Source organism: Pteropus medius, unplaced genomic scaffold (assembly GCF_902729225.1).
Source record: "Pteropus medius unplaced genomic scaffold, Ma_sr-lr_union100, whole genome shotgun sequence".
NCBI classification, from domain to species: Eukaryota; Metazoa; Chordata; class Mammalia; order Chiroptera; family Pteropodidae; genus Pteropus; species Pteropus medius.
The window spans coordinates 19715083-19728806 of NW_024340696.1; the positions used below are offsets into that span (position 1 = coordinate 19715083).

Genomic DNA, 13724 nt, shown 5'->3' on the forward strand with positions numbered 1-13724 from the left:
CTGTCCCCATTAGTACTGCTCGAATGTCCCTAACTTAAAAAAATTATCTCGTAGCCCGGACACTCTAGCTCTATGCCGGGCTGACCCAAGTCTCCTGAACGTGACCCCGGCCCTCCTACTGGCCCCAAGTCCAGACTTTATTGATGTCTCAGAATATGCAAGGCTTGCTAATGCATAATCCTCTCTGGCTTTATTGACATCAAACAAGGGACATCAGGGGGCCTGGAGTGCTGTATCTTAACTAGTATTCTCGCTGTCAAAATTTCTTTTCTGAGATTTTCTTCTTGCTCCACTCCCGCCCCACATCCCACCCCCGTCTGGGCAGCGTTGTTCTAGGGCTAAATAATTCCACGACCTCCCCTTCTCATTTACTCATTTCCTGAGGTGGTTGTCTGGGTCCTGTCGCCCAGTTCAGACGTCCAGAATTGGCCCAGACAGACATAGTTCCTCCTCGCTGTCTTTGTAAATCAGCGTTGTTAGCCTCTTCACCTTCTCTGACTTTCTGATCCTGGTAAGGAAAGAAGCGGGTAAGGAAATGAGTCTTTTCTTGCAGTTGCACTCTCTCAAAGACTTTGGCCTCCTCCCAGCTTCAATCTGTAGAGCCTTCCAGCCATATTTAATTTTTGGGTTACTACATAAGGTTATAAACTCCTCTTTTGCCCTAGCTTTGTAGCCTCTGCCTCTCCCCAGTACATATTAATAAAACGCGTTAATTTTGTTACCACCTTCCATTTTCTAGATTGAATCTTGTCTTGTTACTTTTGTCCAAGTCCCCAACTTCCTTAGGGTCCTGTGTATCACTTTTCCCTCCTCCTTGGTACGCCCACTTTCCTGGCTTTGGATCTTTCCTTATTTCGTTAAGCCACTTTCCTCTCACTGGTAAATAGTCAGGAAGACCAAAATGCCCCATGTTAGCTGACGGGAAAGTAATTTGGTGTAGTGCAAAGACTATAGTAGATTTCTCCAGTGGATTGGTTAACATTTCATCACTCGTACGTTTTCAATTTTTCAAAGGACTTCACTTCAAATTACCATCTTTGACCAAAGCTAACATTAACTTTGCAAGAGCAACCAAAAAATGTGGAGTGTTATTCTTTCTCAGCCAGTACTTCTCTATACTGCTTTGCTTGAAATTTTTACGAAGATGAAATGTGCTTCTACTAGCATCACCATGGTAACATATACTGAGGCATCTTGTGTATATGTAGTTCTTCTTGCTGACTGAAGGCGGCAGTCGAGTCAGGTCAGCTTTACATTACCTTACTCTAAGAAGGATAGTCCACCTTTAAGACCTATGTCACCTTAGCCTAAAGTCCAAGGAGGCTGACTCTCAGCACATACACTCCCCACCTTCTTCTCCCACCCCCCACCAACCTCCATCACCCCCCATTTTTTATGCAGCCTTGGTTGGTCTCAGGATTTCAATATACGTTGCTTACAAAGACTTTTTTGTCTGTTGAGAATGACCTTATGATTCTGGATACTGTATTTTTTTTCCACATGAAAACTAAGGACATGTGGTATAATGAATACATTTGTCCCAAAAAATTCAGGCAGTCACCATACTTTCAATTTCAGGGGATTACAGATTTATAAACAGTTTCCACTCTGTATGCAAAGGACAGTTTCCTTTCCAGAGGCATGATTTGTATTGTTTTTCTGGGATAGAGGAGGAAGGGGGAGGCTGACTATCCTAGACTGACTCAGGCTCAAGAAACCGTTACCTGTGTGCACCCCAAGTCGTCTTCCTCTATGGTTCAGCACAGTTCTGGTGCACAGAGCCATCCCTGGCTGTTGTTAGTCACTGGGAATATCAATGGGTAGAAACGAACTTTGTGCATAGTCCCTGCCTGGGTCACCCCCTATGGTGAGTTAAGTCTTGGCTGTCAGAAACTGCTCTTGTGCCAGGAGTGCTAAGCCATATTTATTTTTACCAGGCCTCTCAGACTTTCTTGTTTGGAGTGAGAGATCCTAAAAAGCATGCCAGAATGAGCTGTTTGTCTCCCTTTTATTGTCCTCTGGGACATGCCCCTAGAAAAGTTGTAGGGGACTGCCAATTCCAAAGGGGTCTCAGAGGCATTGGTTTCCTCAGAAACACCACCCCTTTCCTTCATCCTTCTAGGACAGACCAGGGAACTGAATTTCCAAGATCAGAATATTGCCCTGAATTAGACCATCACTAATAGCCCTTTCAAAGGAAACATGGGCAATGCTACAGAAACAAGTTAGAAATGGGCACAATTTCGATCTAGTTGGGTTGGTAGAATTCTCTTATAACCAAGGCACCATTTAACAACCTGAATTTCTAAACAAAATTCTTCTAAAAGAGTAAAAGGTTTAAAGTTTCACACTTTAAAACAGTGTTCCTCAGCAGGAGTGATTTGGCAGACAGGGGGCAATACTTGACATTTTTGGGAGTGGGTATTACTAGCAAATAATGAGTAGAGGCCAAGGATCCTGCCTGCTAAACAGCCTACAATGAGCAGGCCATTCCTCCCACAACAAAAATTATATGGCCCCAAATATTCAATAGTGCTGAGGTTGAGAGACCCTGACTTAAAAGATAAAGATGAATCTGCAAAGAATTGCTCCATATTCTCTCTAGAACCACTTTCTTGTCAAGGCAATGTAAACGCAGGGCAAGAATTCTTAAAGCTATAGAAGGGAAAACAAGAGAAAGCACAGGTGAAAGCACTAAGGGAGTCCTATACCTATTTGCCTAGAGAAGCCTATTTTCAGTATTCATTCAGTTAGTAAGAGTAAGTATTTATTTTGGTGTATTATGTGCCAGGCACTGATGAAGCAGTGGTAAACAGAGATATTGGGTCCCCGGAACTTACAAGTGTGCAAAGGCATTAAAAGAATGATCTCACAAATGAATGTAAAGCTACATATGATAGGGGCATTCAAGGAAAAGTACAGGGTTCTATGAAGAGACTTGATTTAAATTTGGGGTTTCAAGGAAAGCCTGTCAGAGGCACTGACACTTGAGTTGATTACGAGTCATCAGACTAAGAGTAGATGGGGTGGGTCTTCCAGGAAGCAGGAACAGTATGTGCAAAGGCCCTGAGACAGGAAATAGACCATAGGATTATGAAAAAGTATAATTAACTTTTAGCAATGGGTGTGCTTTTATTCAGGTTCAGGAGGCTACTACTGGAGATTGGAGGGTGGGGGGAGAGAAAGAAAGTATAAGAGAACAGTCTGATTTACATTTTTCTGCTTGCTTTAATTGCGAATCCTCCATACCACCATTTCTAGCACCAGCACTTTTCACGTCCTAGCTTAGCAATAATACTTGCATCAGGATTTGGGGTATGATGGCTGATTCAGTTCTCTGGACTAACTTGGGACATACCCTGAAAATTGAGACATTTTTATCTCCTGAAAGCTTGATGTTCATATACCTGGCACATATGAATAGACCTTTTGCAGCAAAGATCTCAGTATATCTTGCTTATTTCAATAGCAAAGATAAGTTTAGAATGGTGGATAAAGAAATGCATCAGTAAATAAATACTCGTTTAATAACAAACATGAATCAAGCATTATGTAAATGGTCTGTTCCCACACTTGCCCCTTTACAATTCGTTCTCTACACAGCAACCAGAGTGACTTCTTAAAAAACATAAATTAGGTAATGTCATTTACTAGGCGTAAAACCCTCCAATGGCTTCCTATTACACTAAGAATAATATCCATACTTCTTGCCTGGCCTTCAAGATCCTTCATGATCCGGCCTCTGCCTACTTCTTTGACTGGTTTTCCCTTTACTCATTCTACTCTAGTTGCAATGGCTTTCTTTCAGCTCTGCAACACACTATCATTTCTGTCTTCCGATTTTTGCATGAGCTGTCTCCTGTACTTAGAATGTTGTTTCCCCATGGCAGGTCTCCACCCAATGTCACAGCCTCAGAGAACGTTTACCTTACCACCCTAAATTTGCCTTGCTCTCACTCACTGTCTTTACCTTATTTTATTTAGGAAATCGAATAAGGTTTCATGGAGGTGGTAGCATTTAGCCTAGGTCTTATAGGCTATGTAAGAGTTTACCGGGGAACAAATGTGGGAGAGGTACATTCTAGGTGGAGAGAAGAGCTTATGCCAAAGCAAGAGGGTGTGAAAGAACTCAGTATATTTGGAAATAATGAGTAAGAGTGAGTAGGAAAGTATGGCTGGAGTTTTAAGTATGTAGGGAAGAGTCAGTGGCAAGATGGCTAGAAGAGCAGATTGAGACCAGACTGTGAAGGAATAAATATGTCTGCAGGTTAAGGAATTTTGCTTTGTCCTAGTAATAGTGGGTCAGCAACACTTTTTAAGTAAAGAAGTAACATGGTAAAATTTGAATCTTAGAACAGTAAACTCTTGTCACAATGTAGAAGATAACTTGGAGGAGAAAAAATAGAGAGATTTTTGTCCTAAGATTCTAAAATTTGGGACTTCCGATTCATATCCGAAATTTATTTAATGATTCCTATTATATTCCCTTTCATACTGCTGAACTAATTCTCTTAGCTTGTCTACATGTAGTGTTGTCTCTCTGTCTTTTGTTGAGTTAGTTGCTTTTTTTCTGGGCATTTCTTAAGGTCTGGTGACCTGTCACACACAGTATTTAGGTGTCAGAAGGATATACCAGTGCTTTCTGATTGATTTTAAATGCCCTTTTCAGTGATGTCTTACATTTTGCCAGACTTTTTATTTGATGAATTTGTTTTGTGAATTGATTCCTATGAGGCAACCATAAGTTCTATGGATTGGATGAGCTTCGTTTTCTAGACTTTTAATTTACAGGGAGGAAAATCTTTTTATGGTATTCAGGCATTTATTTTGTCAGGCACTGTGCATGGTTCTACAAATTTAAAGATAAATAAAGACTGTCTTTGCCTTCAAGAAATTCACAGTATAGTAGAAGAAGTCAGATAATTTTTTTAAATGACGTAAGTGTTTATCTAGTGCATAGTCGAGGCCAAAGGAAGGCGCTGCTATTTTTGCGCGCTAACAAGAAGAATCAGAAAATCTTCTTCCCTTTCAAGTTTTATAAAAGTGTAATTCCCAACTCTTTTTGCAGCATTTGAAAACATAAAATAACAAGAAGGTACAAGTCTGTAATCTCCTTTAGGCTTCAGTTTAATTTAAGCCATGTCCTCTTAATCACTTTCTCATAATGCATTAGTTATTCTTAACAGTCCAAGAGTTTGTAGACGTTTCTTTTTCTTTGCGAATTCTCCCAAAGATCTGGTCTGTTAAACCATGGCAGTCCAAAATGGCTTGTCTGTAAATAACATTTTTAATTTAAACATGTTAATCCCATACAATGACATCTCAGTTTCTGCTTTGCTGTTAAGGAAGATAAGTCTTTTTAAAAGAGCCTGGTGACTCAGAATGAATTTCTTGACCTGCATTTCTTAGTAGCTACTTTGCCTTTAGCATCTTTTCTGCTTGAGGAGTTGATAAAAGCTTGTCCTAGTTTCTCCAACCTGTTTTGTAGCAATAATTCAGCCTGAATTGTTTCTTTCTTTATTGTTTCCTACAAGTTTAAAACCATTTAGTACATTTATGTTTGCTTTTCTGTAGTTTTCAATTCCAGGGAGGATTTTCTTCCCAATCAATCTCTTCATAGGTCCTTGGAAGAGCCAAAGATGTATATTAATTTTCTATTTATAATTAGGAATTATGATCTGATAAGTTGACATCTCAACATATCCTCTCTCGTAGGTGTTTCCTCAATTGTTTTGAATCTGCTGTTTCCATTCTTTATGTTGTAATACTTTAATATTCATGCCCCCTCTATGTTTTGGTCAATTTCATATCACCTGTTTATTTTCAGGATTGTGGAGTTGTCTTCTGATTTACTGGATGATTATTTGCTTAGATAAAATTTTCAGAAATACATTACGATAATTTAAGAACTTGAAAAGCCCATCTAAATTGAAGGCTGACTTTTTTTTTTCTTTTCTTAACATGCAACGGGGTCACAAAAATACACTTGGCTTTAATAACGCTTGTGTATTTCCACTCTTCTTAAGACTTATGTTTTGTATGTTTCACTGAAAATTTTCCTCCACCACTGATGTGTTGCCAAAATCTATTATCATGTAATCTATGGTAGCAGAGAAATCTAAAAGTAGTGGCAATTTCTTGGGAAAAACAAGGTCATCACTTCTGCTTAAGGAATATTTTAAAGATTTTGAAGCCACTAATTTATTTTCAGGTTATAATACATGTCTATTACAGAAAAATTTTGAGAATATGGGAAAGTATAAAGAAGAAAAGTACAAACGGTCAGTAATTCTACCACCAGTAAAAGGTTACCTGTTATTTCTATGGAACCTCAAAATTTCTTGAAGCCTTAGTCTAGCAACCACCTACCCTTTTCTAAGTCTTCTTCTTCAATAGACTGCTCAGGACATTAAGAATGGAAGACTGACTTTAAATATAAGGGTCCTTAGGATTTTTATGGAAGGGATGGAGCTGTAGGAAAAATCTACAAATCGCTCCAGAGATGACATCTTGTTCTTATTTAGCTTTCTTTGAGTCATTAACAGTCGGGCGCCACTGGTGCTGAAACTTGTCATTATTATAACCGCAAATGGGTTAATGCCCAAACAAAGTTATATTCTTGGGGCTGGTTCCCAGCTCCACCACACAGACCTCAGCAGCAGCACCCTCCAAGTCCCTGGACAATGCTTCACAAATAAGAGGATGTCAAATGTTCAGCCTAGACTCAAAATTTTCTTCTTTTATCTGGGAGCTACCAGTTGCTGGCAGGGCAGAGCAAAAGGAAAAATAAATAAATAAAAACCAAGCCAACAACCCCTAAAAAAAGAGACTGCGTGGTTTAGTGGTCAGACCACTAGCCTGGAGGTTGGGATAGTTGCGATCCAGTTCCAGCCCTCCCACTGATTGGCTGGTTGATGCTAGACAAGTCATTTTCATGATATGTTCTTCAGTTTTCCTATACTTAGACAAGGGAGAGATGTCTTAGAAAGTTCTTATGGACAAATAAAATGATCTGCAAATAGCTTCAGATTGCTTGAAAATAAAATGAAATCATAATCCTTAATACTTAATTACTGTCCTATAACTTTATTAATAATATAGTAGTAATAAGCCACAGGTGTGAAAATAATGAAACTCCCATTAGGGCAGAGAAAGAAGGCAAATACTTTTTTTTATCTAATTTGCATCAAATATCAAATCAGTAAATTCATTATCTCAAGATAATAAATACTGCTTTTACTTTGGATCTGTCCCTTTATCTTTATCGCATCCAAACTCAGAGTGACTCACAGGAGCCTAGAAATGAGACACATATACAATTTTAAGGGAAAGGGAGAATTAGGAGGTTTGAAGCTCCTGCTGTAGGAGGCTAAGAATAGACCACTTAGAATACAAAGAGAAGAACCTTCTCTTTCCTTTTCCTCCCAATGTAGGTGGTCCACTGGTTTCCCAGTCATTCCCTTTGATAGCAGGATTTTTGTTTTCACAAACCTCACCTTGTTTTTTTTGGAGGGGGTGGGGCAGGGGGCTAGCTAAAAAAATGAGAACAGAATGACTTTTTCTAACAGGTTTAAACTGTGACAGTGCTACAGACCAATGCCCTGTGTTGGGAGTGGAGGGAAGCAAAAAGAGAAATATCTGGATCTCTGAGAATTTGAAAACCAATAAATGTTCTCCCCTCTTAAAGAAGCGAGCTTTTAGGCATATGAGGGAAAAAAATCTAATAGGTGCTCTGGTTTGTGTACCATCTCCCCTTGAGAAGCGAAATGTCTAGGCAGGAAAAAAGAAAGACATTGGAAAGGGTACCAAATAAGTAAGGGATGGGATTGGAAGCAGGGACTAAAAGTAAAGAGGAATTTGAGAGAATGTCAATGAACTCTTGGAGAATTTAATGAGCACTTTCTGTGTGTCCAGCCTTATTAGCGGCAGAAAACACACATACATACCTGACCTCAAGGAACTGCCAAGATATACGCACGTGAAAGCACTTTGTAGCAACTAACGATAAGAAATAATAAAGAGCTAAAAATATAATATTAAGAGCTAATAATGTAATATTAAATGTTTATGGAAATTTAGGGATGACAGCCTGTGTGTTAGGACAACAGCTGTATAAAACAGGAATAGCTATGAAATTCAAAAACTGAAGATATGGAGGGCTGGCAATAATTCTTAGACACTGGGAAATATGACAGATTCGAATAAACTCTCCACCTCAAATTCCTCTAAAACCAACTCCGCAAAGAATGGGAATCCTAAAATGCCTCCACCGCTGCGAAGCGACCGTTCCCGGAACTGGTGTGGCCAGCTTGGCGTTGCAATACGGAGGCTGTTTGCGTGACACTCCCTCCGTCTCCCGCCTGTTCTCCCGCTGCGTGGGTGCCATGGCAACGGACAGAGAGCGCAACCTGGGTTCCGGAAGCTAGAGAGCTAAAGCTTGGAAGCTACCGGGGTCAAAGGATGCTGAGTCCGGAGCGCCTAGCCCTACCGGACTACGAGTATCTGGGTAGGAGCTTCCTTCAGCTTCGGGGAAGGAAAAAAGTGCAGACGAATTAGGCCGGGGTCTGAGAAGAGGCGGGGCGGGGTCTGGGCGAGAATAGGTTGGGGGTGTGGAATGGGGAGGTCGAGGGAGAGGGGCGCGCTCCTGTAGGGCCTGATCTGTAAGGCTTGTTAGGCAGAGAACTGCATCTGGGGGGTGGGGTGGGGGATATAAGGAATGTCTGAAGTGTATGGGCTAGAGCTCAGGCAATGTGAATTCTGTTCAAAGTGGGATAAATTGGAGTTGAAAATTCGTGGCCTTTTGGGGGTGTTATTGATATGGAGTAACCTTGGAACCTGAAGTGCCAAATCAGTCATTCATTCATTTTGTTATAGCGACAAGGAACATTTTTGAGCTTTTTTTTTTATATTAGGCACTGTACTAAGCATTTTGCATGCATTCTTTATTGAATCATCACAACAACCCTAGGAGGAAATACGGTGTTTTTTCTTCCATTTTGCAGACGGAGAAACTGAGACCGAAGAGGTAACTCACAAAAATGAGGCCACACATCTAAAAAATGTAGAGCTCGGATCAGAACCTAATTTGCCCACTCCAGAACTTGAGCTCTCGACCACTATGGCTATCGCTCTTTTTTGAGCACCTTCAGTTGTGTAAGGCATTTACTGGATAAAAAGAGGATGTGTGCACACAGATGTTTAAAAATTAAGACTTTATTTTCTAGAACAGTTTCAAGGTTACAGAAAATTGAGCAGGTAATTATACAGCATTCTTATATACTCCCTCTCCACCCCCACTCAGAGTTAGTACGTTAGTGTAGTACAATTTGTTAAAATTGATGAACTAGTATCAATACATTATTAACTAAGGTCCATAGTTTATATTATGGTTCATTCTTTGTGTTGTCAGTTTTGTGGATTTTAACAAAAGCATAATGTCAATGTATCTGCCATTATAGTATTAGGCAAAATGGTTTCACTGCCCTAAAAATCATCTGTAAGCCGCCTATTCATCTTTACCCCTGAGCCTCAACCCTTGGCAACCATTAATCTTCTAAATGCCTTCAAAGTTTTACTTTTCCAGAATATCATATAGATGGAGTCCGACAGTATGTCACCTTTTATATATACTGTGAAAGAAGTGGCATCTTTCATTAAGCAATATGCATTTAGGTTTTCTTAGCTTGATTTTTTTAAATCACTGAATACTATTTAATTTATGGACATACCGTACACATTTTTAAATGAAAAAATGCTGGTTAAATTTTTTGAATTGGTAATATAGAAACTGGATTAAAAAATATTAAAACCTTTATAGTGAAAAGTCTCCTCCCATCCCTTTCCCACCATCTGCCAGTTCTTATCCATACTCAGCCCCTCACCAGTAAACATTATTACTAGTTTCCTGTGTTTCCTCCCAGAGTTTATTTTATTATATATATAAGGGAGAATACAGTGACTACTTTTTTTCATTTAATATATTTCAGTAATTTATCAGTAGAGAGGTTTCTCATTCTTTTTTACTTTTTAGCTGCATAGTATAAATAATTTAACCAATTCTCTATTGGTAGACAACAGTTGTTTTTAGCCTTTTGCTATTATTAAAAAATATTGTCTTGAATAACCTGCAGTTTTGTTCCTTTACTAGTATATCTGCAGGGATCAATTCCACAAAGTGGAATTGGCAGGTCAGGGGTATATGTACTTTAAATATTGATAGATATTACCAAATCGCCCTTCCTAGAGGTTGTACCATTTTATGCTGCCACTAGCAATGTAAGAGTATGCCTGTTTCTTCATAGTCTTCCCAACAGAATGTATTAAACTTTTGGATACTTTCAACTTGTTAAGTGACAGATAGTCTCAGGGTAGATTTAATATGCACTTTTTAATGAAGTTGAACATCTCTCATCAAGTTTAAGAGCTATTTCATTTTTCAAGAGATATATATTATGTGTATATATATATATAGTATAAAGAGAGGTGTGTGTGTGTTTAGAGAGAGATTAATTGACTACATCCATTAATCAGCCAAAAGGGCATAGTTATATGACAGATAAGTTTGCATCCAATGAATAATAATATTGATGTCTAGCAATACCTAGACTTTTGCTAAAGATTTTACATATTTTATCTTATTTATCCAGTACTCAATGAATCTATGATATATTTGAAAAGCCTAGACTGTTGTTCCTTTCTTTGGGTGTTTGCCATTTAAATTATGCATTTAAGTGTCTTAACTCGCTGTCCTAATCATCATCTGGACATTTAGATTACCCTAAGCAGAGTCATACTATTTACTTACTTACTTACTGGCTTCCTCATGGTTCATCAAAACATACAACTCTGCTGAAATGCATTTGTCTATAGTCGAGAACAACCCCTGCCCATTACAATTTGGTCTCTTTTAGAGGCATACAGTTTTTTAAGCAGTCACTCTCAATTTAATGACCATTTAAAACCACTCCCCATAGATTAATAAAATATTTCCTGATTTAAAAATTTAAATACCTGTGATTTGTTTTTCTTTTCATTCTTTCTTTTTTCTTAAAACAAAACAAAACAAAACACATCTGTAGGCCTAGAGAAGAAAATACATTTAGAGAAAAGAAAATTACAGAGACTGGAATGTTCTAAGCATTCAGTGAAGCAAAAGCCAAAGCTGAGTACCCCTTGGTAAGTGTGTCTGGGACCTCTTTTCAGTATTGTAGTGTAAATTACAGGGATACCTATTCAATGAATACCTATAGAGTTCCTTTTCTACCTGCTACCGTGGGCTTATATTTGCCCTTTCAGCTATTAGTGAAGAAAACAATCTTTCATCATGTTGGGTAAACTGATCTGTTCTTCCACTGACTTTGTGGATTAGGAACCTGTAATCACGGCCTGGAATGGTTTAGGGTCTTAAGATCATCATTACAGAATCATCTTAGTGATGATCATCTGTAATGATGATCTTAAGACCCTAAGATCTTCATGCTGCAGTCATCAGAATGTAGTGATAGAGATTGCGCTAATGCCCAGGCCTGAATAGAAAGATGAGAGTTTGGTAAGGAGATGAAATAAGTAAGTATCTCCTTGAAAGATTTCCAGCCTTATGAATACTTCTTGGAAGCTTCTGCCAGAGGCTGAGGTGTGTTTCTGTGTCTGATTGGGTGTGGAGAGCTCTCTAGAGCCCAAGGGCATCCTGTTCTGGTTCCAGGTGTACAAAACACAGCACCTACGTGCTGACCTGAGTATAAGCATGAAGGTGTAAAGTTTATTTTTTACTCCACCTAATTTGGTGAGGTACATGCTTTTACTTATGCTCCAAGTTGCCTCTTCTGTTTCCATGGAACTTGCTTATTTTCACTAAGGTTGGTAGTGGGTTGGCATAATAGATAACTCTAGGAAGTCAGAGATGGTCTTTCTCCTTTGGAGACTTTTAAAGGAATCACAATAAATTAGTTAGTTTTTTTTAAGCTGTAGTTATTGAGTACTTCATATATATTTAGCACTGTGCTTTATCTCATTTAATCTTCACAATCACTACACAAAGTAGGTATTATTATTAGTCCCACTTAGTAATTATTAATATCTCATTTTACAAATAAGAAACTGAGGCTTGGAAAGACTAATTGATTTGTGCAAAGTCACATAGGTGATACTGCATGGCAAAGCATGGATTCAATAGTCTACCAAGAAGATAAAAAGAAACCAAAACACCTATTACCTATTAGGTTGGAACGCTGAAGCAGTTCATTAGTTGCAAATAAGTTTCCTGAGAACAGGAATTGTGTCTTACTCACTTTGTATACCTACCCACCTTTTACAGCATAGACACCTAATACATATATGTTAAATCGAATATGAATAATCTGACTTTAGGGTAACCCAAATATGAGCAGCTAACAACAGCAGCTAAGATTTATTAAGCACTTACTATGTACCAGTAACGTTTTACTTGTTTTACATATGTTAATGCATATTTATGCATAGTTTCAATTGTCTTCATTTCACAGATAAGGAAACTGCAGCACAGAGATATTAAAAAACTCGTTAGTAAATCATGGAGGCAGAATTCAAATCCAGCAGCCTGACTCCAGAGTCCACACTGTTAAACTCCATGCTGTAAATACCTGGAGCAACTCCAAAAATGAGGCTCTGGCTATTACATAGACCTATGCGTGGATCCTGAAGTGAGTTCAGGTGGCTCCAAAGGCTTAATTTAACATTTCTGCCAGGAGAGGGCATCCTAGGAATCAGGATGGATCAGGAAATAGTAAAAGTCCAGTTTCCTCTTGCCACTGGACTCACTCATCTCTTAGAGGCAGGCAAGAGGAAGATAACTTCTAAAAATAAACCACTTGGCAGAGTTTTATTGATGGTAATCGATTTTAAGTAGCTGTGTGGCCTTGAAGAAGTTACTTAACCTCTCTGTGCCTTAGTTTCCTTATCTGCAAAATATGGATAATAATATAGTACTTACCTCATAGAGGTAAACTTTTAGAGCAGTGCCTGGCTGCTACATTGTGTCTATATTGTAAAAAGAGGGTGTACAAAGATGAGTAAGATATTTTTCCTTTTAGAGCACGTGGGTAGGTGCTCAATAAATACTAGCTGCTATTATTACTATACTTTTATAAAAATATGTTATACATATGTGGCAGCCATGAAAATGCACCTTTATGATCTACTGTGGGGAGGGGAGAGTGATTGACTCCCACCCTCAGCTTTGAATCCAACACCTTATTCACACTGAGATCACACTTCCCACAGGCTCCTCCCAGCCAATGACTGGGTGGCATAGAACCACTTCTGGGAGATGTGTGACTCTGATGGGGACTTTGGCTTGAGGAGTCCCACTGCACTGCGGTCTAATTTTCTCACTCTCTCTTTTTTATAAAAGTCAGCCCTGCTTTGTGGTCTTTCAGCTCTCCCAGCTTCCTCCAGCTTTCTCCCCATTTTATCCTATGGGCGTTTCCCACAGTATATCTTTTGCAAGTCTGATCCTGTCTTGGTGTCTGCTTCTCAGAGTACCTGGATTAAGACAACCAACAGTCACTGATATAGTCCCTTCCAGCCATGAGGTTAATACAATTTCTTCAAGCCTTGGCAAAGGCTGTGATATATGATTCTTTCCATGTGGAAGACTCTTAAGTGTTACTAACCTTATTTTTTTTTGTATTTGTTGATATGTACATGATATTTACTCATCTTACTGCCAGACTTTTTTTTTTTTTTTG

At 38.8% G+C, this 13724-nt stretch overlaps 1 protein-coding gene across 2 annotated transcripts in view; it reads left to right on the top strand.

The window, feature by feature from the left end:
• Window positions 1-8357: 8357 nt before the first annotated feature.
• CSTPP1 (centriolar satellite-associated tubulin polyglutamylase complex regulator 1) overlaps window positions 8358-13724 on the top strand; it is a 142456-nt gene continuing 137089 nt past the window's right edge. For both annotated transcript variants that reach the window (XM_039868972.1, XM_039868963.1), the window contains exon 1: window positions 8358-8506. In XM_039868972.1, coding sequence (XP_039724906.1) covers window positions 8461-8506 — 46 coding nt within the window. In that variant the 5' untranslated portion in view covers window positions 8358-8460. The remainder of the gene's footprint in view (window positions 8507-13724) is intronic.